Source organism: Fundulus heteroclitus, chromosome 10 (genome assembly GCF_011125445.2).
Source record: "Fundulus heteroclitus isolate FHET01 chromosome 10, MU-UCD_Fhet_4.1, whole genome shotgun sequence".
Classification (NCBI taxonomy): domain Eukaryota; kingdom Metazoa; phylum Chordata; class Actinopteri; order Cyprinodontiformes; family Fundulidae; genus Fundulus; species Fundulus heteroclitus.
The window spans coordinates 5,646,846-5,668,874 of NC_046370.1; the positions used below are offsets into that span (position 1 = coordinate 5,646,846).

The 22,029-nt window shown below is 40.7% G+C and overlaps 1 protein-coding gene across 2 annotated transcripts in view; it reads left to right on the forward strand.

Moving 5' to 3' along the window:
- The first annotated feature begins 7,974 nt into the window (after positions 1–7,974).
- Positions 7,975–22,029, forward strand: part of LOC105919522 (integrin beta-3) — a 37,662-nt gene continuing 23,607 nt past the window's right edge. Inside the window, exons 1-7 of one of the 2 annotated variants that reach the window (XM_036141828.1) lie at positions 7,975–8,175; positions 12,544–12,629; positions 13,359–13,563; positions 13,637–13,889; positions 18,312–18,474; positions 19,414–19,575; positions 19,666–19,761. In XM_036141828.1, coding sequence (XP_035997721.1) covers positions 8,103–8,175; positions 12,544–12,629; positions 13,359–13,563; positions 13,637–13,889; positions 18,312–18,474; positions 19,414–19,575; positions 19,666–19,761 — 1,038 coding nt within the window. In that variant the 5' untranslated portion in view covers positions 7,975–8,102. The remainder of the gene's footprint in view (positions 8,176–12,543; positions 12,630–13,358; positions 13,564–13,636; positions 13,890–18,311; positions 18,475–19,413; positions 19,576–19,665; positions 19,762–22,029) is intronic. The other variant, XM_036141829.1, reaches the window with a different exon arrangement.

The window sequence follows — 22,029 nt, forward strand, 5'->3', positions numbered from 1 at the left end:
TTGGAGAACAGTAGGAGAATTCAGCAGAGTAAGAGAAATAGACCCTGATGTCCTCCAGTAGCCTAAGCCTATAGCAGCATAACTATAGAGGTAGCTCAGGGTAACATGAGTCACTCTAACTAGAAGCTTTGTCAAAAAGGAAAGTTAGTCTTAAAAGTAGACGGGGTGTCTGCCTCACAGACCAAAACTGGGAGTTGGTTCCACAGGAGAGGAGCCTGATAGCTAAAGGATCTGCCTCCCATTCTACTTTTAGAGACTCTAGGAACCACCAGCAGACCTGCAGTCTGAGAGCAAAGTGCTCTGTTAGGAACATACGGGGTAATCAGAGCTCTGATATATGATGGAGCTTGATTATTAAGGGCTTTATACGTGAGAAGGAGAATTTTAAATTATATTATTGATTTAACTGGAAGACAATGAAGGGAAGCTAAAATAGGAGAAATATGATCCCTCTTGTTTTTTATCCGAAAGAGCAACACAAAATAATGCATGCAAAGTAGAGTTGCACCGATACCGGCGCACCGGCCGACACTGCGCTAAAATGGTGGTATCGGTTTCAGCGAGTACCAACAAATAAGTCACAGATACCATTTTGATGTTTGTATGTCACTTTGAACGCAGCCTTCTCTCTCCCGACACTCACTAGTTCTACTGGATTCACTTTGTATTAGTCTTTTTCCTGCTTTAATAAGGTAGCAGCTTGACAAAGCCATGATAGCAATTATTTTACATCCAAGTAGTATGCAGTTCTTCATATATACACACACACATAAATTTCAAAGTAATGGTATCGGTATGGTATCGGTATCGGCCGATACTGCACAGCCAGGTATCGGGTATCGGGGCCAAAAAAAATGGCATCGGTGCAACACTAATGCAAAGCGTAGGAAAAGTAATGCAGTGTTTTGCCTATTTAACAAAAATGACAAGTTTGATGTGTCTTCATACAAAACTGCCGACAGAAAATAGTTTAACGAACCAGGTTTTGCTGCAGTTACAGCTGCAAATGCTTCTGGGTATCGCTCTACAAGCGTTGCACCTCTGCAGACGGAGATTTATGCCCTTTCTTCTTTGCAATACAGTTTAAGCTTCAGCCGACATGGAGTTTGTCTATGGACGTCAGTTTTGGAGTCTTCCCTCAAATTCTCCCTCGGATTTGACTCAAAGAGTTGACTGGATCATTCTGGCACACAAGCTCCAGGCCTCCAGGGCCGGCGTCCTGCAACTTTTAGACGTGGTCCAACACGCCACAATCAAAGGACTGAATTACCTCATCAGCATGCAGTCAAGTTCTCCAGAGTCCTGCAAATGACTGGATTATGTGACTCAGGTGTGTTGAAGCAGAGACACAGAAACGTTGCAGGACACCGATCCTCGAGGACTTGAGTTTGACACCCCTCTAATGTAACAACACGCTTTGATAGGAACCACCACAGGTTGTCTTTCTCCTTTGCCCACCTATCTAACAGATTCTCAAATATTGTGTCTTCGTGAGGATGAAATGTTTGCATAATGAGGCATGCCTGTACAGGGTGTACCTCCCCCCACCCACCACGACCCTGCATGGAGGGGAAGGTTGGAAAGATAATGATGCATAATGTTTACCACTGCAAAAAGAGAATTAAAAGTCAAATTTACTTGAAATTAATGTATTTGCACTTGATTTGAGCAGGTAAATAAGATGATCTGCTAATGGAATAAGATTGTTGCACTTAAAATAGGAACAACTCATCTCCATCATCTTATTTAAAGTGAATATATCTAATTATCTTATTTTAGGAGTAAAAATACTAATTCCATTGGCAGATCATCTTGTTTAACTGCTCAAATCAAGGACAAAAACACTAATTTCAAGGAAATCTTACTTACTTTTAGTTGCCTTTTTGAAGTGCACATTTTCCCACCTGAGCTGTGGATCTCTGCAGCTCCTCCAGGAATACCATGGGCCTCTTGGTTGCTCTTTTGAGTAAGGCCTTCTTTAATTTATTGGTTTTAGTAAACGGCAGAGTCTGGGTAGGTTTGCAGCTGTTCAAAAAAAGGAAATTCTTGCATATCTATTATTTAAAACAGGTGGGTGTGAGAAGATAATATAACCTTTTGTTACTTTTAATCTTGCAAAACGTATTATTTTGCAATGCTTTGGTCACAGGCCCTGTTGTTGCTTAATCAAGTTTGCTTTGGCTTCGGATTTGAACTTGAACTGTATTCTTCCTTGTATATTTGGAGAATGGATTAAATTACAGTTTTATCCACGACTTGTGTTCCTTGGTCTTCATGATGTTTCTTCACTAACAGAGGTGGGTAGATTTTACATTAAGTAAGAGTAAAAACAGTATTTGGCAAGAAGGCTACTCAAGTACTGAGTGAATATTTCTAACAACTGATTTTATATTTAATAATGATGCAATCGGTCAGGCAAAAATATTAAATTATGTACAAATTCTGGTATTTTAATGATTAACATAAAACATTTACACAACAACAATTACAAAGTAACAAATTCAGGCAGAAGAAACAATTTTATAAACAATGTTTTTTAACATAAAACTTATGAAACCAAGCCGTTAATGTATATAAAGTAAGTTAGGACGGTGCAAAGTACTTCCAATAACAATATCTACTGTTTACTGCGGTTACTTGACATGTAAATGGCTACATGAGCTCAGCAGATAGAAAATACCAATAAAACAACAAAACCTGTGTACAAACAAGAAGTCTCACCTTAATAAAGTAATAAACTGTAGATGTGTGTCTCTGGTGACTTTTTTGGTTGAATCAAGTTTTTTCTTTATTCAGTAAAGTCACTCACAGTGGATAAAGTAGCCAGACATTTTACTCAAGTAAGAGTAGCGATACTTCTTCATAATATTTACTAAAGTAAAAGTAAGAAGTACAGTGCAATAAAGCTACTCTTAGAAGTTCATTTCATTCAAAAGGTTACTCAGGTAAATGTAACTGAGTAAATGTAACTACTTTCTACCCACCCATGTTCACTAAGTGTCTCTACCAAACTTGTGCACACTAAATGCCCGCTTCGTTTTTCTTTTTTCTCCCACTTTGCAATGATGCGCTACTCTGTGTTGGTCACTTGCATAAAATGCATTGAAGTTTATTTGTCATTGCCTTGTGACACAATGTGAAAGAGTAATACTTTTGCAAGACACTATAGAGGTTAAACTTCCCCCTACTTTACAGATGTCCCTGAAAAAATGCCCCTGCAAGCACAAATGTTCAGTTTGCACAAGGGCTGCTCTCAATCAAAGTTACTGGAAGAAAGGGAGGCTTTGGAGGAATGAGGTATGAGGAACTAAAACATGTAAAGGCAAGTGGCGCAAGAGAAAGGAGGAGGCTTCAGATGCAAAGGGATGACAAAGAAATGAATTAAAAAGGGTGTGGGAAACAGAGAAGGTGTAATGGATAACGCTGGTGGTATAAGTAGGCAGGTGAACAGGTGAGCAGAGTTGATTAGTAGAGTTAATTAGTAGCAGCAGGTGGAGCTGATCTAGAGCACAGTGGTGGCTGGAGGGGGACTGAGCTGATTGGACGATGGCTGATTAAGAAAAGTCCAGAAAATTCAAAATAAAACAAACAAAAACCTAAATCCTGACAGAAAGAATGAACTGATGAAGAAATCAGAAGATGGGACCCAAAAATACATCACAATATAAGTTAGTGGAGCGACTCAGAGCCACTCCTGGTGGCATCGATTAGGGATCCGGTTTATCCTGCCCTGCAGTTCTGCTCCACCTACTGCTGCCACTGTTACCTCAGCTGAATGGATTTATCATAGAAAGCCTTTAAACTCTCACATGATCTCATGTTAAGACCATCAACCTCAACGTCTTTCGTTGGGATTCAACAGGATAGACCAGAGATGCTCAAGTTGTATGTATCCCTTCTCCAACACACCTGAATCCCATGAATGGATGAATATCTCGTCACCAGGTCTCTGTAGAGCTGAATGACGCTGAATAAGGAGTTCAGCCATTTGATTCGGGCGTGTCGAAGCAGGGATACATCCAAAGGTTGCTGGATGGTAGCTCTCAAGGACTGGACTTGGGTAAAGGAGAGCATTAGCCAGTGAAGCAGCCTGGAGGTCCACAGTAACTCTGGAGGAGCTGCTGACATCCAAAGCTCAGGTGGGGAAATCTGTTGACAAGATTCCGTGGACTTTGAGTTTGGATTCATCTGAGTTCTGGTTCCTGTGTTTGAGTTGTTCTTGTGTTATTGATGTTCAGCTCTCTTCTCTTCATTTGTGTTCAGTTGTAGTTCTGGTTAATCCGATTAATTTCCCTGTGCCTGATTTTATTGCTTTCACTGTTTTGCATCATTTGTCCATTTTCCTTGCCTCTTAGCCTTCTTGGCTGCTGTTAATTCTGCTGATTAGCCTGGTTCTTTCACCATTTCTCATTGTGTCTTTCTGTGAGGATGTAAGGTCTCCATTAATCAGCATGTTTCTCTCGTGTCTCCTTTTACGGTTGTAGGTTGTAATCCTTTGTCGAATCAATACATTAAAATGAGGCCACCGTCTTCCTGTCTCTGTTTCGGTCCTTTACAACCACAATATACTGTCTGACAATACTTAGTATATGTAAAATGCTAGCCTTTATGGGAGTGGGACATAAATGAACACCTTTTTAAAATAAAGTCCCATTTGCAGCTTGCAGGGATTTGTAAACATGCCAACATGGTAGATGCTGCTCTGGTCAGATAGGATACACGTTAGACACTTTAATTCCAATATTCTTATTTTTTTTATTTTTCAAAAATGTGGTCCGTTGCACCAACATGTAGGTAAAGGTCTCAACAGTTTGTGTCCAGGATGTGTGTCCAGGATGGTGCTATATCAATTTTATTTATATAGCGCCAATTCATGACACATCACAAGGCAGTGGTAAAATTCAATCAGATTATACAGATTAGTCAAAAAATGTCCTATCTAAGGAAACCCAGCAGGTTGCATCAAGTCTTGACAAGCGCGTTCACTCCTCCTGAAAGAGCGTAGAGCCACAGTGGACAGTCGTCTGCATTGTACATGGCTTTGCAGCAATCCCTCATACTGAGAATGCTCAGTATAAACTCCCCTTTAACAGGAAGGAAAAACCTCTAGAAGAACCAGAACCAGGCTCAGTGTGACGCTCATCTGCCTCGACCCACTGGGGGTTAGAGAAGACAGAGCAGAGACACAGAAAGCACAGAAGTTTACATTGATCCAGGAGTACTTTCTATGTTAGATGGTAATAGCAGATGATCCGTCTCCCCTGGATGATGTCACAGCTAACAGAACGCCAGACCAGGTGTACCTACAATGAAGAGAAAGAATGACAGAGAACAAAAAGGTAAAGGATGGAATAACAATCAAGCAATGCAAAAAGCCTAGGACCTAAATCCCATCAAAGCTGTGACGCAGCGCACAAACTGATGCTTAGATGCTCTCCGTCTGATCTGAATGAGCCTCAGCATTTCAACGAGGAAGAATAAGCCAAACATCACGTCTTTAGATGTGTGGTTCAACAAAGTATTGACTCAAATTCCAGCCACACATTTTGGATTTAGTTAATCAAAAAAAAAATCACAAGTAAATGCACAGAGGTTTGTGGTTGTAAGGTGAGAGGAAACATGGAAAGTGCTCAACACTACGTGCTCTTTCACGCAGATGAAAGCATCAGAACATCTCTTGGCAAGTTTCTCCTCAATGTTCTTGTGCATAATGTTTGAGTGCACGATCTTATTTATTTATTTATTCTTCTTAACCTTCCGAGTAACAAAAGCTGAGGTCTGGTAACGTTCTATAATTCATTGAGCTCTGCAGAGCTGAAATGTTCCCATCTGTTCATGGGTTCTCATCTGAATTTGTCAGACGGATCTGCCAGCTGTTTCTGCTTTGGAAAGCACTCGGTGTGTCAAAGCCCGTTCTGTTCACAGGGTTGCTGTTGGAGGCTGCTTTAACCAGCGGTTTCGTGGATGGAAGTAACGAGCTTGTGGAGGTTTGGAGATGGGGACAGAACCGAGGGTTGGAGGGATAACTGATGTGAGGGCGCACGATCCGAAATTCCCACTTCATCCAAACCCTAACGATGCACCACCAACCATTTCTATTTATTACTGAGGGCATGCATAGATAATATACCTGCACAAACACTGCCAGTGAAGACGTCCAGTCATTGCCATCCTTAAATTTCATGCATTTGCTTTATTACACATCGTGCATTTCTGCATTTGCACCAGCAATTGCGCAGATGGACGTCTTTTCAGGAAAATCTGCCTATTTTCATCCCAGAAAATATGAACATGAGACTAATTTGGTAACTTCTGGCTGTGCAATCTGAGCGATTCTGTGCCTTTCTAATAATAGCCCTGTTTTTTTTTTTATGTTTTCCATCACTCAGAGAGCCTCACTTAATGAACTGAACGTGTTGGCTGAAAACACCACAGCAGAATGCTCCATGACTGCCTGGAATATTTCACATATCTCTTGTGGCTTTGCTTTCTGCACATTTGGACTGCTCTGCGGCCTTGTGGATTGTTGTGTTTTGTTAATAATAGCTGGTTTTCAGGGGAGGCACTGTCGCCCTGTAGATAGGAAGGTTCTGTTTTTTTTCCACGAGTTTGCATGTTCTGTCTGCTCTATACTCTAGTAATTGGTGGGCATTGTTGTCTGATTATTATTCCACTTGAATTGTTTCTTCAAATTTCCTTTCTGAACACAGTTTATTTGAGCTGTGATTAAACTTTTGACCTTTATAGACATATTCAATTTTGAAAAAGTATCTTTCCCATAGATATCTTCTATTTTTACTTTATGTCCCAGTTAGATCATCAAGCAAGTTTCAATCAGAAAAAGATAACCTACGTCCATAAAAACGGCAGTTTTCAAATGATGATTTTATTTATTAAAGGAAGTAAAGCCAAACCAACCTGGCAAACCAACCTGCCCCTGTCTGAAAAACTGGAAAGACTGTTGTCATACATTTGCAACAGTTGGCAACCAGTGTTTTACATCCCTTTGGAGTAGGAATGGATGATGTCTACTCAAAAAAATCTCCGCTTTTTAACTTATTGCAATAATAAAAATGATGCTGAAATTATTGAATAATGAATTGGCATCATCGTGTTCTTTTTAGCAGTCAGAAACAGAGCCCAAAAACACAAATACTTCTAGATAAAGAGGAAAACTTGCTACTAATAGCACACCATTTACATAAACTGGTGCAACAACCGCACTGTTAACCATGCACAATAAATGCATTACGTGATTATATTGTGAAATATATTAATTTAATTAATGTGATTGTGAAAAAATTATTTAAACAATGATCGGAAATCCTGCCAAATTTGGAAGTTCGTGTTGATGCCAGTTTTTCTCTACAGAGACAGAATTGGAAGTTAAAACTGCTAAAAATGGGCCAAAAATAAAACAGGGTTTAGTTTCCTTTTATTGTCTTGGCGTCTTTGCAGAATTTGTATCGTGTTTAACGCTAATCAGATCGAGATTTTATCTTAATACATTTTTTTTACTTGGTTTGGGTGAACGGCAGTGCGGTATGGTGTACTTCCAGCTATATGACGCTAGAGGGCAGAATAGTGCTTCACAAAACAAAAACAAAAGTTTCTGACAACTTTAAACTTACCTAATCTTTTTTTAATTATTGTTATTTAAAAGCCTAATTTAGCAACAGTCTAGGAACCATTTAAAAAAGTGTGTTTAAAACATTTAGACTCATTTATATTATTTATTTTAGTTTACATGTTTTTTTAAAACGTCAATGTTTTGTACTGACTTCACCAAATAACAGAATAAAAAGCACAACTAAAAATATAAAAATTGTTGTAACCATATTGTAATAAAGTGTACATCTCAATGTCTTCAGGCCTTCCAGATTTAAATGCTGCACTTTCCCCGCCTATTTCCCTAATGAAATGAATGTGGGAGCTCCAGGCGGGGAGTGCAGAGCAGCAAGGGCTGGCTTTTAGACATCTGACTCTATTTGGGGCTGTTTTTACTTACAGATAAGTTTTTTTTCCTGTTCTTCTCAACTGGGGCTGCTCAAACCGCAGCTCACTGGCCGCCTGCATCCTCACAGAGAGCCCTCAGCTGCAGGATGGGTGCCCTGCCAATGCGCTGGGTCGTATGGATGTGTGTTTTCACGTTTGCAGGGATAACAGCAGCCAGTGGTGAGTTCAGGTTCTTGTTTTAAGGAACTCGGGACAGAAAAGGGCTCATTAAGGGGAGACAGAACATGCTGTTAAATGATTTTCTCTCCAGCTTATTTGTCTTTCTTTCTAAAGGTGTCTAAAAGTGTCTAAAATTGTATCCCCAATCTAAATACATATATCAGATTGCTAGATAGAGAAGTCTGAAATCACTGTGTACGCTGCTTTAAAGAAGATTTCAGATGTAAGTTTGGGCATTTAGCACCTCATATTATTACACTTGCTCATTTCTGTTTGTGATCAATTGATTGCATTATTATAGTGTTTAGGGTTTGTTGGAGCAGAGCGACAGCCGGGTGACATCAAAAGCTTTCAGAGAGGATTTAAAGACAGCAAAGGAGAAAGAATATTCAGCCACACATATCTGTTTAACTTTAATGATAAAAAAAAAAAATCTAACTGATCTTATAAATGAGACAGGAAAGTTCTTATCCTCTTCTTTTGATCATCACATATCTATAAAATGTTTACTACTTTTTTTGGTCAACGTTTTTTCCTCCAGTCTGCCAAATTAGTCAGATGTTTCCAGTGCTGACATTTTTATGAGGTTTTAGTTTAGCTGGAATCAGTTGAACTGAGTGGAGATCAACTTCCTTTGAGGTATTTGCAGCGATAATTCAAACCATTTTAAAGGTAAACTTAACTCAACTTAATAACACTTGATGAACTTTGTCCAGTTTTGTTCAGTTGAAATTTTATTTAACTTTAAATGGTTCCTTTCGGTTTCACAGTTTTTTTTTATTATCTAGCTAAAGCGACACACAAATCGTGTGGTTTAAGCCGTAATTTGTAACCTCCTTTTAAAGCACTCCACAAAAGTGTTCAAAGCTCGTTAACTTTTTCACATTTTCTCACATTACGGCCACAAATCGTATGTCACAGACCAAAAAAAAAGTAGCAAATAACCTCGGGAGTGACATGCATGTGTATTTGGTCTGATACCTCTTTCAGTGCAAGTGCCTTCATCGTTTACAGAAGCATGCCCATGGAAACTCTTTAGGTGTTGCATAGCTCCACAGCTCAGGTGGCAGAATCTACTTAAAGGGCAGGTGTATATGAAATCACAGCCGAACAAAGTCCTGATTGCAGTTGGCACCAGATATGTGGGCGGAAACTCATGTGGAAGAAAGTGCTGTGGTCAGATGAGAAAAAAAAATTGACTTTCTGATTTACATGCAAAAGATTATGGGCCTGATCTTCAAAAGGTTTGCACGTATTAAATCATCATACCAGGTGCAAAAGCAACTTCAATGTGTAAAATGAGCGGAACAGTAGGCAAAATGTTTTGTTGAATTCATGAACGGTTTGGGGTTGACGGTGCATCGCCTCATACTACTCTGACTGCAACGCTAACAGCAGCGCCACAGTATTTTGTTGTCATATAAAAAATGCTGGAATCTGGTACATTTCCAGGGTCAGATTTAGCCGGCGACAGGTCGTCCAACACAGGGACTGTCCTCAGAAAACGGGGAGGTCTGGTCACACTACTATAAAGGAACATTCTCTTTTATGGGCTCCATACGACGTTATCATGTATTCCATTATTATGGGGCTCCTTTGGTTTGTAATATTTAGGATCAAGCGGCTGTTGTGGGAAGTCAGTGGAGGTAAATCCAGCTGTTTAGAGATTTATTTCTCTGTAAATCTGACCGTACGGCTCCTTCCCAGACTAAACTCTTGTCAGAGGGGGAGTTAGGGAGGAGCCGACAGCTAACAAAGTCAGTTTTTCCCGCTCTTATGACTGAACCTTTTGAATTTTACTTTTGTTAAATCTCGTGATGTTTGTTTAACTCTTTTATTTGTTCCCTTGTACTTGTAGCACTTTGCAACACTTAATGTGTCCATTTAACAATATTCATAATTGTTATTAATATTCCATCCATTCCATTTGTCTCCCTGGATGGATGGAGAATCTTTCTTTTCTGGGATTATCAACAAAAATATAAATAATTCTCGTACCTCGTTTGCCACAGTCCACAGGTTAACAAGCTCTCAGGTGTCCATGGCAGCTGAACTCCAATCTAACAAGGCCTGCGATTAATTTGCTAACTTCTTTACTGAGGAAATATAAAGTATTAGAAGGGCAGTTTGTACATCAATGTCAGGTCCAGTGCTAATATTGTCTCTGGTTAGAACTACATCTACTAAAATGTCCCAATTCTGCAAAATAAACTACAAATGTTTAGAAGAAATTCAAACAGCTAAGATCCTCCTCCTGCTGTCTTGATATTTTACCCACAGGCTTAAGAAAGCTCTGACTGATATAGGGTCTGATCAGTGTAGTGATGGACTCAGACCTGAACCCCCAAAAGCATCTAAAGACAATTACAAGGTTGGCTTTCTATCACCTGAAGAACATTTCCAGGATTAAAGGACTGATGTCTCAGCAGGATCTGGAAAAACAAATCCATGCGTTTATATTTAGTCGAATTGATTACTGCAACGGTGTTTTCACAGGTCTGCCTAAAAAGTGGATCAGACAGCTGCAGCTGATCCAGAACGCTGCTGCCCGCGTCCTCACTAAGACTAAGAAAGTAGAGCACATCACCTCAGTTCTAAAGTCCTTACACTGGCTCCCTGTATCTCAGAGAATAGACTTTAAAATACTTCTGTTAGTCTATAAATCCCTAAATGGCTTAGCACCTAAACACATCACAGACTTGTTATCAGTGTATCAACCCTCCAGACCACTCAGGTCTTCAGGCTCCAGCCTGCTCTGCAGAACCAGAACCAGAACCAAACATGGAGAAGCAGCATTTAGTTCCTATGCTCCACTGATCTAGAACAAACTTCCAGAAAACTGTAAAAGTTATTTTAAATCAAGATTAAAAACACATTTGTTTAGGATTGCCTTCGACTGTTCTAGTTAAACTGTTTTACTGAAACATCACTAGTTCAAGTTCGTAGTCCAACTGATTTTAAAAGCATTATTTGCTTTTATTTTTCAAATTTCCCATGTTTTATTTTGTTTCAACCTTCCTGCATTTTATTCCACCTGTTTTTTTACTTGCTGTTTTTATTTTCCTATATTTGAATCATGTAAAGCACTTTGCATTGACCTTGTACTGAAATGTGCTATACAAATAAACTTGCCTATCCATGCAGGGTCACATGTGGATGGTGCCCATCTCCAGCGGTGACACCCTGGACAGATCTATCTATGCTATTATTTAGAAAAGCTTTTGTGCATCTTGGGTGTCTGGAGAGATTAGATGATGACTGGCACTGCATACCGAAATTTAAACATTGCTTAGAAATGTACTAATTTAAATGGAGCGGACCAAATGGGTTTTGCACATCTTATCCATTGCGGACGCAGTCTGCAATGGATAAGATTGCTTTTTCCATGTAATTTAGTGGTCCTTATTAGAAATCTTTGAAGATTGGGCTTTATGTGTGGATGAACGCAGTACCCACAGTAAAACTTGGTGAATGAATGGAAGTCCTGGAATAATAAAGCTGCAGGCTGTGAAAAGCCTTCAGACTGGAGTGAAGGTTCATCTTCCATCAGGATGACCCCAAACATGCAGCCAGAGATGGAGTGAGCTGCATTTAAAATGCTATTTTATTCAGTTGCTGTTCCTTTTAATCATACTTGTATTTACATAGATTAAAAATAAAAAAAAGCATTACAAACATATTCATATTGCATAGGTTAGTTCTGACTCTTGTAGTTAAAAGTTCAGTACTGGTTGCCCTTCGTATGAAGCAGCTAGTAGCTCTTAGTTTCAAAAAGGTTGGTGACCCCGGCTTTAGATCAAAGCATTTCCATGTGTTAAAACGGCCTAGTCAAAGTACAGACCTAAATCCAACTGAGGATCAGTGGTAAGACCTGAAATAGATGCTCTGTTTCCAATCTGAGAGAGATTGAGCTGTTTTATAACAAAGAATGGAAAAAAAAATATGGGTAGAGACATACCCAGTAAGACTTGCAGCACACGACACTTTACACATTTTCAATTGTGAAAACTTTTGAAAACCACTTATAGCTTAGTCCTTCCTCCTAGTTTGTGTTTAGTTTATGACATGGAATAAAAAACAAAAGATGTGTTAATGTTTGTGGTTGAACCGTTAAAAACGGTGAGAAGCTTCTAGTTTTAATTGCTTGTTTCATTCATTTCCTTCTATGTTCTTCTTTTTTTTTAATGAAAAACAACATATATACCCACAGAAAAATGATTAAAGTCAGGCCAAAACAACAACCTTGTTTTCGACACGCGAACAATCTCGTGCACTTTGTTAAAACGGCGTGTGGTTGCTGTGTTTTCCTTGTAGAAGCTGACTTTTGTTGAAGTGTCAGAGAAATAACGTTTCTCCTCTTGGGTTCAGGCTCAAACGTGTGCACCTCCCGAGGAGCCAGCACGTGCAAGCAATGTCTGGCCGTGCACCCCAGCTGTGCTTGGTGCTTCCAAGAGGTGCGTACTTTTGTTTTTCTGCTGCGCCTTCATGCAAGTAATGAGCTGCTAGGCTGGTGCAGGCTGGCACGGCCCCTCCTGATCAGAGAGCAGCGATAATACTGGTTGATTTTCAGAGGGAATCTCCTACACTGAGATATGGGATCGTCTGGCATCTGATGCCACAAAAAGCAGAGTGGAGATGACTAAGTGTCTCATGTGTCCTCAGACTTATATTTTCCAACTAAATGAGGGTATAGTCATGTTTTCTAGCATCAGCTCATGGTTTAATGCAGTTAAAATCAACTATTTATACTCAACATTTTAGCCTGGGTGCTCAAAACAGGAACAGGAACTTCTTCTACATGAGAAATAAAGTCCTTTTAGGTCCAGCTGAACCAATTAATGCTCCCCTTAAAGCTCACACTGCAAAAACAGACCTTAAAATACGTAAAGTGTTCTTAAAAAGTTTTTGAGCAGGTAAATGATATTATCTGCCAATGGATTGAGTATTTTGAACCCTAAAATAAGATAATTAGACATCCTGCACTTGAAATAAGACGATGGAGATGAGTTTAAGTGCAAAAATCTTATTCCGTTGGCAGATCATCTTTACCTGCTCAAATCAAGGACAGATACACTCATTTTAAGAAAATTGTGCTTATTTTTAGTTCAGTTTTTGCAGAGCAGTTACACACAGACACATCAGGAGGACTTTGACTGAATCTGTTTCTCTTTTTTTCCGATCAGGACTTTGGCCATGGAGTGGCCAGCTCGTCACGCTGCGACCTGAAGAAGAACCTGATGGCCTCGGGATGCGATCCGTCGAGCATGGAGTCTCCGAGCAGCAGACTCCAGGTGATCGAGGACCGGCCTCTCAGCAACAAGGCGGCCGGAGCAACCCAGGACGTCACCCAGATAAAGCCGCAGAATCTGCACATCACCCTCAGGCCAGGTGGGTCCCTTCGAGTCAGAGTTGTGGTGTGCGTTTTGGGGGAGGTTTGATTCACCGTGACGTCTTCTCCCAGACGACGCCAAGCGCTTCACGGTGAAGGTGCGTCAGGTGGAAGACTACCCCGTCGACCTTTACTACCTCATGGACCTGTCCTACTCCATGAACGACGACCTCTTCCGCCTGAGGACGCTGGGCCGAGGCCTGGCCGAAGCCATGAACCGGACCACCAGCAACCTGCGCATGGGCTTTGGGGCTTTTGTGGACAAGCCGCTGTCGCCGTACATGTACATCTCCCCCGAGGCCGCCGTCAAGAACCCCTGCCACAGGTAGGGCCGTCCACGTCTTTCCTTTTCCTTCCAACACCAGTCATCGTGGTCACAACCACGATGACTGGTGTTGTTCTGTAAAATATACGACATTTTCAAATGCTTTTACCACTTTTTAAAAAAAACTAGGACTGAATTTTGGTTTATCGTTTAGCAATATAAAAATACCTACCTGCTTTCCTTTCATGTCCTTTTCCTTTTTGACTATTTTTCTTTTGTATTTCTCCATCCCTCAGACAGTTATTTCCTTCCTTCTGGTCTTTCACTTCCCATTTTTGGTCTTTTTCCTCCCTCCCTCCCTCTGTTCCTCCCTTCCTTCCTTCTTTCCTTCTCTCCATCTCTCCCTACCTGCTCTACTTCCTTTTTTTCTTTCTTCCTTCCTTACTTCCTACGTCCTTTCCTTTTTGACTATCTTTCTTTCTTTCTTTCTTCCTCCCTCCATTTATTTCCTTCCTTCTTTCTATTCTTCCCGTTCCAACGTTTCTTACTTTTGTCCTGTCTTTTTCCACCCACTCCCTCCCACTGTTCCTGCTTTCCTTCCTTTTTTCCTTCTCTCCATCTCCCTACCTGCTCTAGTTCCTTTTTTTCTTTCTTCCTTACTTACTTCCTCCGTCCTTTCCTTTTTGACTATCTTTCTTTTTCTTTCTTCCTCTCTCTATCATTTATTTCCTTCATTCTTTCTATCCTTCCTCTTCCCACATTTCTTATATTTGTCCTGTCTTTTTCCTCCCTCACTCTGGTCCTCCTTTCCTTCCTTTTTTCCTTCCCTTCATCTCTCCTTACCTTCTTTCCTTCCTTATGTTCTTCCTCTGCCCTTTTCCTTCTCTCCATCTCTCCCTACCTGCTCTACTTCCTTTTTTCTTTCTTACTTACTTTCTTCCTCCCTCCCTCCAACATTTATTTCCTTCCTTCTATCCTTCCTCTTCCCACTTTTCTAACTTTTCTTACCTCCTTCTGTTTCTCCTTTCCTTCCTTTTTCCTTTCTTATTTATGTTCTCCCTCCATCCTTTCCTTCTAACCTGTTTTTTTACTTCTTTCTTCTTTCTCCCTACCTCCATCATTTATTTTCTTCCATCTCTCCATCTTTCCTCTTCACATTTTTCTTACTTTTGTCTTGTCTTTTTCTTTCTTCCCTCCCTCTGTTCCTCCTTCCCTTCATTATTTACTTCCCTCTCTCTCCCTACATCCTTTTCTTCCTTCTTTCCTTTGCCCCATCTCTCCCTACCTGCTCTACGTCCTTTTTTTCTTTCTTCCTTCCTTACATCCTCCGTCCTTTCCTTTTTGACTATATTTTTCTTTCTTCCTCCCTCCCTCCAACATTTATTTCCTTCCTTCTATCCTTCCTCTTCCCGCTTTTCTTACTTTTCTTACCTCCCTCTGTTCCTCCTTTCCCTCCTTTTTCTTTCCCTCCCTACCTGTTCTCCTTCCTCTTTCCTTTCTTAATTATGTTCTCCCTCCATCCTTTCCTTCTTACCTGTTTTTTTCCTTCTTTCTTTCTTTCTTCCTCCCTCCCTCCATAATTTATTTTCTTCCATCTCTTTATCTTTCCTCTTCCCATTTTTCTTACTTTCGTCTTGTCTTTTTCCTCCCTCCCTCTGTTCCTCCTTTACTTCCTTCTTTCCTTCTCTCCATCTCTCCCTACCTGCTCTACTTAATTTTTTTCTTTCTTTCTTACTTACTTCCTCCGTCCTTTCCTTTTTGACTATCTTTTTCTTTCTTCCTCCCTCCCTCCAACATTTATTTCCTTCCTTCTATCCTTCCTCTTCCCACTTTTCTTACCTCCATTTGTTCCTCATTTCCTTCCTTTTTTCTTTCCCTCCCTACTTGCTCTCCTTTCTTAATTACATTCTCCTTCCATCCTTTCCTTCTTACCTGTTTTTTTCCTTCTTTCTCCTTCCCTCCATAATTTATTTTCTTCCATCTCTCTATCTTTTCTCTTCCCATTTTTCTTACTTTTGTCTTGTCTTTTTCCTTCCTTCCTTCCTTCCTTCCTTCCTTCCTTCCTTCCTTCCTTCCTTCCTTCCTTCCTTCCTTCCTTCCTTCCTCCCTCTGTTCCTCCTTTCCTTCCCTCTCTCTCCCTACGTCCTGTCTTTCCTTCTTTCCTTCGCTCCATCTCACCCTACCTGCTTTCCTTCCTTTTTCCTTACTTGCTTCCTCCATCCTTTCCTTCTTCCCTGTTTTTTCCTTCTTCCTCCCTCCCTCCTTTGCTTCCTTCTTTCTAGTCTTCCTTTCGGCTTCAGTGGTGGCTTGCGAGCGCGTTTGTTGTCAGTTGTTTTTCAGCGTGCTGTGTTTGCCTGAGCATGTGCCGTGTTAAAAAACCCAGACTTTGATTCGTGAAAGCCCGGTATGTTACAAGCAGGCTGTTTATGTCTGCATGTGGCATCGTTAGGCACCATGATGTAACGTCAGTGAGGACATCTTTAATCGCCGCGCTGCTTAGTAAGAGTGCAGTCAGAGACACAGCAGTCGTTAAAGGCTCAGCTAAGTGCTCGGTCAGCTGCCCTGGATCAGCCGCAGGTAGTCTGCTCGCACCGTGAGGGCGACTGCATGTAAGCTGCAGTACAGTAACTCCACCCTGACGCTCCTCCATGATTGATTTGTTGGTTTTAACGTCTTTGGGGAGAAATCTGCTTCCTGTTTACCCGGTCCGACAAGAGCCAGCCTACAGGAATGTTTCAGTGTAAAGATAAGACAGATTGAGAAATCCACAGTGTGCAAGAGAAATAAGGGTCATGTTGGACAAGTGAATACCTTTTCTCAAATATCTACCAAGTTATTGGTAGATCAAGAAGCTTGCAAAACAGGAAGAGACGTTTTTAAGGTCTTTAGGTTTGCTACATGAACCTTAAACTGCTGCAAATATGACAATGTGCGAAATTAGTTTCCCCTCCCTTTTCAATGGCTGATTAACCTCAGGATATGACAGGGTTTTTCTGTCAAATGTTGTCATTATGTTCCTGTTTCTGTATTTTCTGCTGATTTTGTGGAACACAGACTAGTAAAAAGGCACGTCCCCAAACCATTACGAAGTAATCAAAGCAAGGTCCTTACCACAGCCATCAACACATTAAAATGCTCTATTAACTAATTCAAATTATAGCTTCTGTTTAGAAAGTTTGAGCAAATTTAAAGGTCGCTTCATTCTGAATAACTTGAACTCACTTTGCGCCAATATCTGCTCCCAGTTCATTCAGTCTTACTTCCACTGTTTTGTCTAAACCGGGGGTCTTCAGCCCTGGTCCTCAGGACCCGCTGTCCTGCATGTTTCGGATGTCTCTGCTCCATCGCACCTAAATCAAATTATTTTATGACCTCCTCAGCATCCACCAAGGGCTCCAGAGGCCCTTTAAACACCGATTTATTACAGTCTGGTGTGTGGAGGCTGGGAAACACCTAAACATGCAGGACAGCGTCATGAGAACTAGGGTTGGATACCCATGTACTTACACTGTTGCAGATCTTAGTTAGATATTTGCATAGAATATAAAGATAAACAAAAACAAGATGCTCCAATCTCACAAATAAATGTGTCTGATTGTATATTGTTCCATGCATCCATCCATTGCTCATCCAATGTCTTAAAAAAACCTGATTAACAGGTTTTTTTTATTATTATAAATGCATTAAGAAAGGGTGGATTTAGTAGTTCTTGTTTATGTTTTTATGCTATTTCTGCATAAAATATCTACAACAAAAGGTAATCAATGGTACAAGGCCTCTAAAAGTAATTTTATGTTTTGTAGCTTTAAACTAAGTGCTCTTTATTTCAAGATGGGCTTCCCATCTGTCTTATGTTTCCCTGTTTATAGAAAGGGCTCACCCCTTTGGTCTCATTCTGTAAAATAAACAGTTTTTTCTACTTTGTTAAAGTTGGAGGATTAAGTGTGTTCTAAAATCTGAAAGTAGAAACACATTTCAGTTTAATTTCCTCACCTTTCAAAAATAAAATTCATCTTGTTTTTCAGCTCGGGGCTAAATAGACTTTGTAGCGGCGGAGAAAACGGCATGGCTGGCCAGAGCGTGCCGGCTAAATTGGCCCTGCAGTTTATAGTTGGTGCAGAGGAACCCAAACACTAAGACTTAAAGGGAGCATCTGCAAAACCAAATGCATGCGAGAGGCAGGGAGGCAAATAAGTGAAAAGAGACTACATGGCACAAAACATCGCTGATGCACGACGGGGTTAATACCAAAGGAACTAAAAGAAACATAAGGTGATGGAAAAAAACAAAAAACAAAGAAAGAAATTAAAACAGGAGGTAAAACACAAACATGAGAACAAGTTTTACCAAAAAAAAGAAGTTAAATTATGATATCAATGACACCAGACATCAAAAGAAAGCCCAAACAGGTCCTTATTCAACAACAAACACTATGATATGCCCTTACATTAATTAAACAGTGGGTTTCTGTTCAATTGACAGCATTAATACCACCTGTCTGCCCCAGTTTGGCTACAAACACGTGCTGACTCTGACGGAGGAAGTGAGCCGCTTCACAGAGGAGGTGAAGAAGCAGATGGTGTCCAGGAACCGAGATGCCCCGGAGGGAGGATTCGATGCGATCATCCAGGCTGCTGTGTGCAAGGTGGAGCAAGAGAGAGAGAGAGACAGCGCCTTTTTGCTGCCCCGTACACATTTACTCAGATCTTAATGTGCATTCTTTCACTCTCGTATCACACCGACGGGATAATCTAGGAATGTAATGTTCAGAAATAAAAAAAAAAGTTATTTTGTTGGAAAAGAGAAAGCTATGGAGGAGGATTAGGCCACTCAAAAAAAAAAAAAGTCTACTCAATTCTGACTTTTTTCTCAGAATTCTGACTTTTTCTCAGAATTCTGAGATTAAAGTTAGAATTCTGACTTTAATCTCAGAATTTTGAGAAAAAAGTTAGAATTCTGAGAAAAAAGTCAAAATTTTGAGATTAAAGTCAGAATTCTGACTTTTTCTCAGAATTCTGAGATTAAAGTTAGAATTCTGACTTTAATCTCAGAATTTTGAGAAAAAAGTTAGAATTCTGACTTTAATCTCAGAATTTTGAGAAAAAAGTTAGAATTCTGAGAAAAAAGTCAAAATTTTGAGATTAAAGTCAGAATTCTGACTTTTTCTCAGAATTCTGAGATTAAAGTCAGAATTCTGACTTTTTTCTCAGAATTCTGACTTTTTTTCCTCTCAGAATTCTGAGAAAAAAGTCAGAATTCTGACTTTAATCTCAGAATTTTGAGAAAAAAGTTAAAATTCTGAGAAAAAAGTCAAAATTATGAGAAAAAAGTCAGAATTCTGACTTTAATCTTAGAATTTTGAGAAAAAGTCAGAATTCTGAGAAAAGAGTCAGAATTTTGACCTTAATCTCAGAATTCTGAGAAAAAAGTCAGAATTCTGACTTTAATCTCAGAATTCAGAGAAAAAAGTCAGAATTGAGTAGACTTTTTTTTTTTTTTTTTTTTGAGTGGCCCTACTCCTCTTCCGTAGAAAGCGGTTGTTTGAAAGCTCCGGGTTTTTTTTTTCTCTCTGCATATAAATTAGGAGCAGATCGGCTGGCGTCCAGGTGCTTCCCACCTCCTGATTTTCACCTCGGATGCCAAGACCCACATGGCTCTGGACGGTCGGCTGGCCGGAATCGTGCAGCCCAACGACGGGAAGTGCCACCTGAACTCTGACAACATGTACAGCATGTCCACCACCATGGTAAGCGGCGCGTACGTGAGCAGACACATCTGGAAACGTCTGGCAGCGCCGTTTGGCCTGACCGCACGGTTGGTTTGATGTGGCCTGCAGGATTACCCGTCGCTCGCTTTGATCACCGAGAAGATGTCAGAGAACAACATCAACCTCATCTTCGCAGTCACCAACCCTGTGGTGCCCCTTTACCAGGTCAGTTCAGGCCCGATACATTAAAAAATCCTCTACACACCCAGTTATAGAGCAACAACATGACAGGATAACAGCGAGGATCATGGCAGAAGCATCTTTTCACTGCAGATAAAGTCTTTTGTCTCCAGCGTTGCACATCTGGAGACTTAAATTCTTTGCATACTCTCTTTGCAAACTAGCACAGGCTAAGTGTGATTGGTCATGCTGCATAGGATACATTTTTACGTCTTGCTACAGACCTACAGTTGGATTTAGGTCTGGACTTTGACTAGGCCATTCTAATACACAAACATGCTTTGATCTAAACCAGTGGTTATCAGTCCTGGTCCTCAGGTTTTAGGTGTTTCCCTGCTGCCACACAAATAGCTTGATTAACAGGCTTCTGCAGAAGGAGACAGTTTAAATCGGGTGTTCTGGAGCAGAGACACATCTAAAAACACGCAGAGCAGTGGACCCTGAGAAGCAGGACTGGGAACAACTGATCTTAACGCCCCCACTGAAGTTCAGGCTGTATGTTTAGGGTGTTTTGACGACTGGAAAGTGAACCTCGGGCCCAGTCTCAAGTCTTATGCAACCAATAACGGGTTGTTTTGTTTCCCCCTGGTTTGGCCTGTATTTTACTCCATTCATCCTTCCACAAACTCTGATCAGCTCCTATGTCACTGCTGAAGTAAAGCACCAACACAGCGTGATGCTGCCAACAGGGGCGAGCACGTTCAGGCAGAAAAGCCGCGTTAGTTTTCCGCAACATGCCGTATTTTTGTAACCTGACCCTAACCAGATGTATGTCGCTCCACCTAGCTCCACTCACATCCATCTGGGACCTCTCCCATAGAAAGTGATTTCTCCAACCAATTTTATTGTCCAGCCAATCAGGATGCAGGGCTGGAGTTTCATAGATGTGACGTAGTGGAGAAGCGACCGTGAGACTGTTTTGATTTAGACAGCAATGGTTAACATTGATGCTGCTATTTCTTCCGTGTTGTCCAATCTACCTAATATTGTTTCATTAAAAGAACATCAGAGAACGGCTCTGAAGGCTTTTGTTGGTGGAAACCATGTTTTCGCCCTTCTCCCGACCGGATTTGGCAAGTTTTGTTTAGCGGTTAGCGCGAACCATATTAGGAGGCCTTTAGTCCTCGACGCGGTCGGCCCGGGATCGACTCTGACCAGTGGCGCTTTGCCGCCCGTCTTCCCCCCTCTTCCTGTCAGCTCACTGTCAATAAAACGCGTGCCACTAGAGCCACAAACACATAAAAAAAAATTTCACAATATTGTGCATAACGGGTGTTTTTGTGGCGATAAAGCCGGAAGTAACTTCCTTTGGTTGATGCCTGGACACAGGCTTGCTTGCTTTAAGGTACCTGTGAAAAATTAAGACCTCTTGAAAAAGCGCACCGCCCATCTTTTTGTGTTCCGTTAAGCTAGAAACCGCTCAAACAGGGTGATGCAACAACAGTGTGTGCACATTCAACAAGGCTGTACAACAGAGATTCACTTGGTTTCTGTGCTCGCACTCATTTTGTCCATGTCGACGGTTTCTCATCAGAGAAATCCTGAGTATAACACGACGTTTGAGCTTTGGAAACATGGAACATCTTAGCGAGGAAGATTATCTCATCAAACTTCATGGAAACACAGTCCTGAAGCAATCTCTACAGAAAAACACTGAGAAAGGTTTTTAATCACCATCAGACGGGCCTGGGACTCAGCTTTATTCTGTTTTTCCCATTAAAATAAACGCTGGTTGCTCTGGAAAGGCTTGTATGACTTAAACGTTCAAGATTTGTATCGTTTTTATTACTGCTGGGTGTTTGAGATTATGTTTGCCCACATGGACCTGGCAGCTCCTCAGACATCATCATTACCCCTAGAGTTGAGCGTAGTCACGATCTGTTGCTGTTTATGTTACGATTTTATGATTTTCATCTGTGTCCTCGTTTTGATCATTTCTTGTTAGGTTTTACCCTATTTACCTCTCTTCTCTGTCTATTACAGTTAGGAGGCTGTTGCCATATCAGTTCCTCTCTTTAGACTCTTTATTGTTTGCTGAATTCCTTTAGTGCTTTCTTTTATGTTTAACTTGTGATCCTTTTCAGATTCTTCCCTCTTACATTTCTTTTTGACGTCTTGCCCAGGTTTGCTTGTTCAGCTCTATTCGTGTTATTTGTCTTTTCTCTCCTCTGCCCTTTTATTGCATCTCATCTGCTCCACACCTTCCCTTGTCTTCCTCTCTGATCAGCTCTTCTGATCTGCATCATTGCCCTT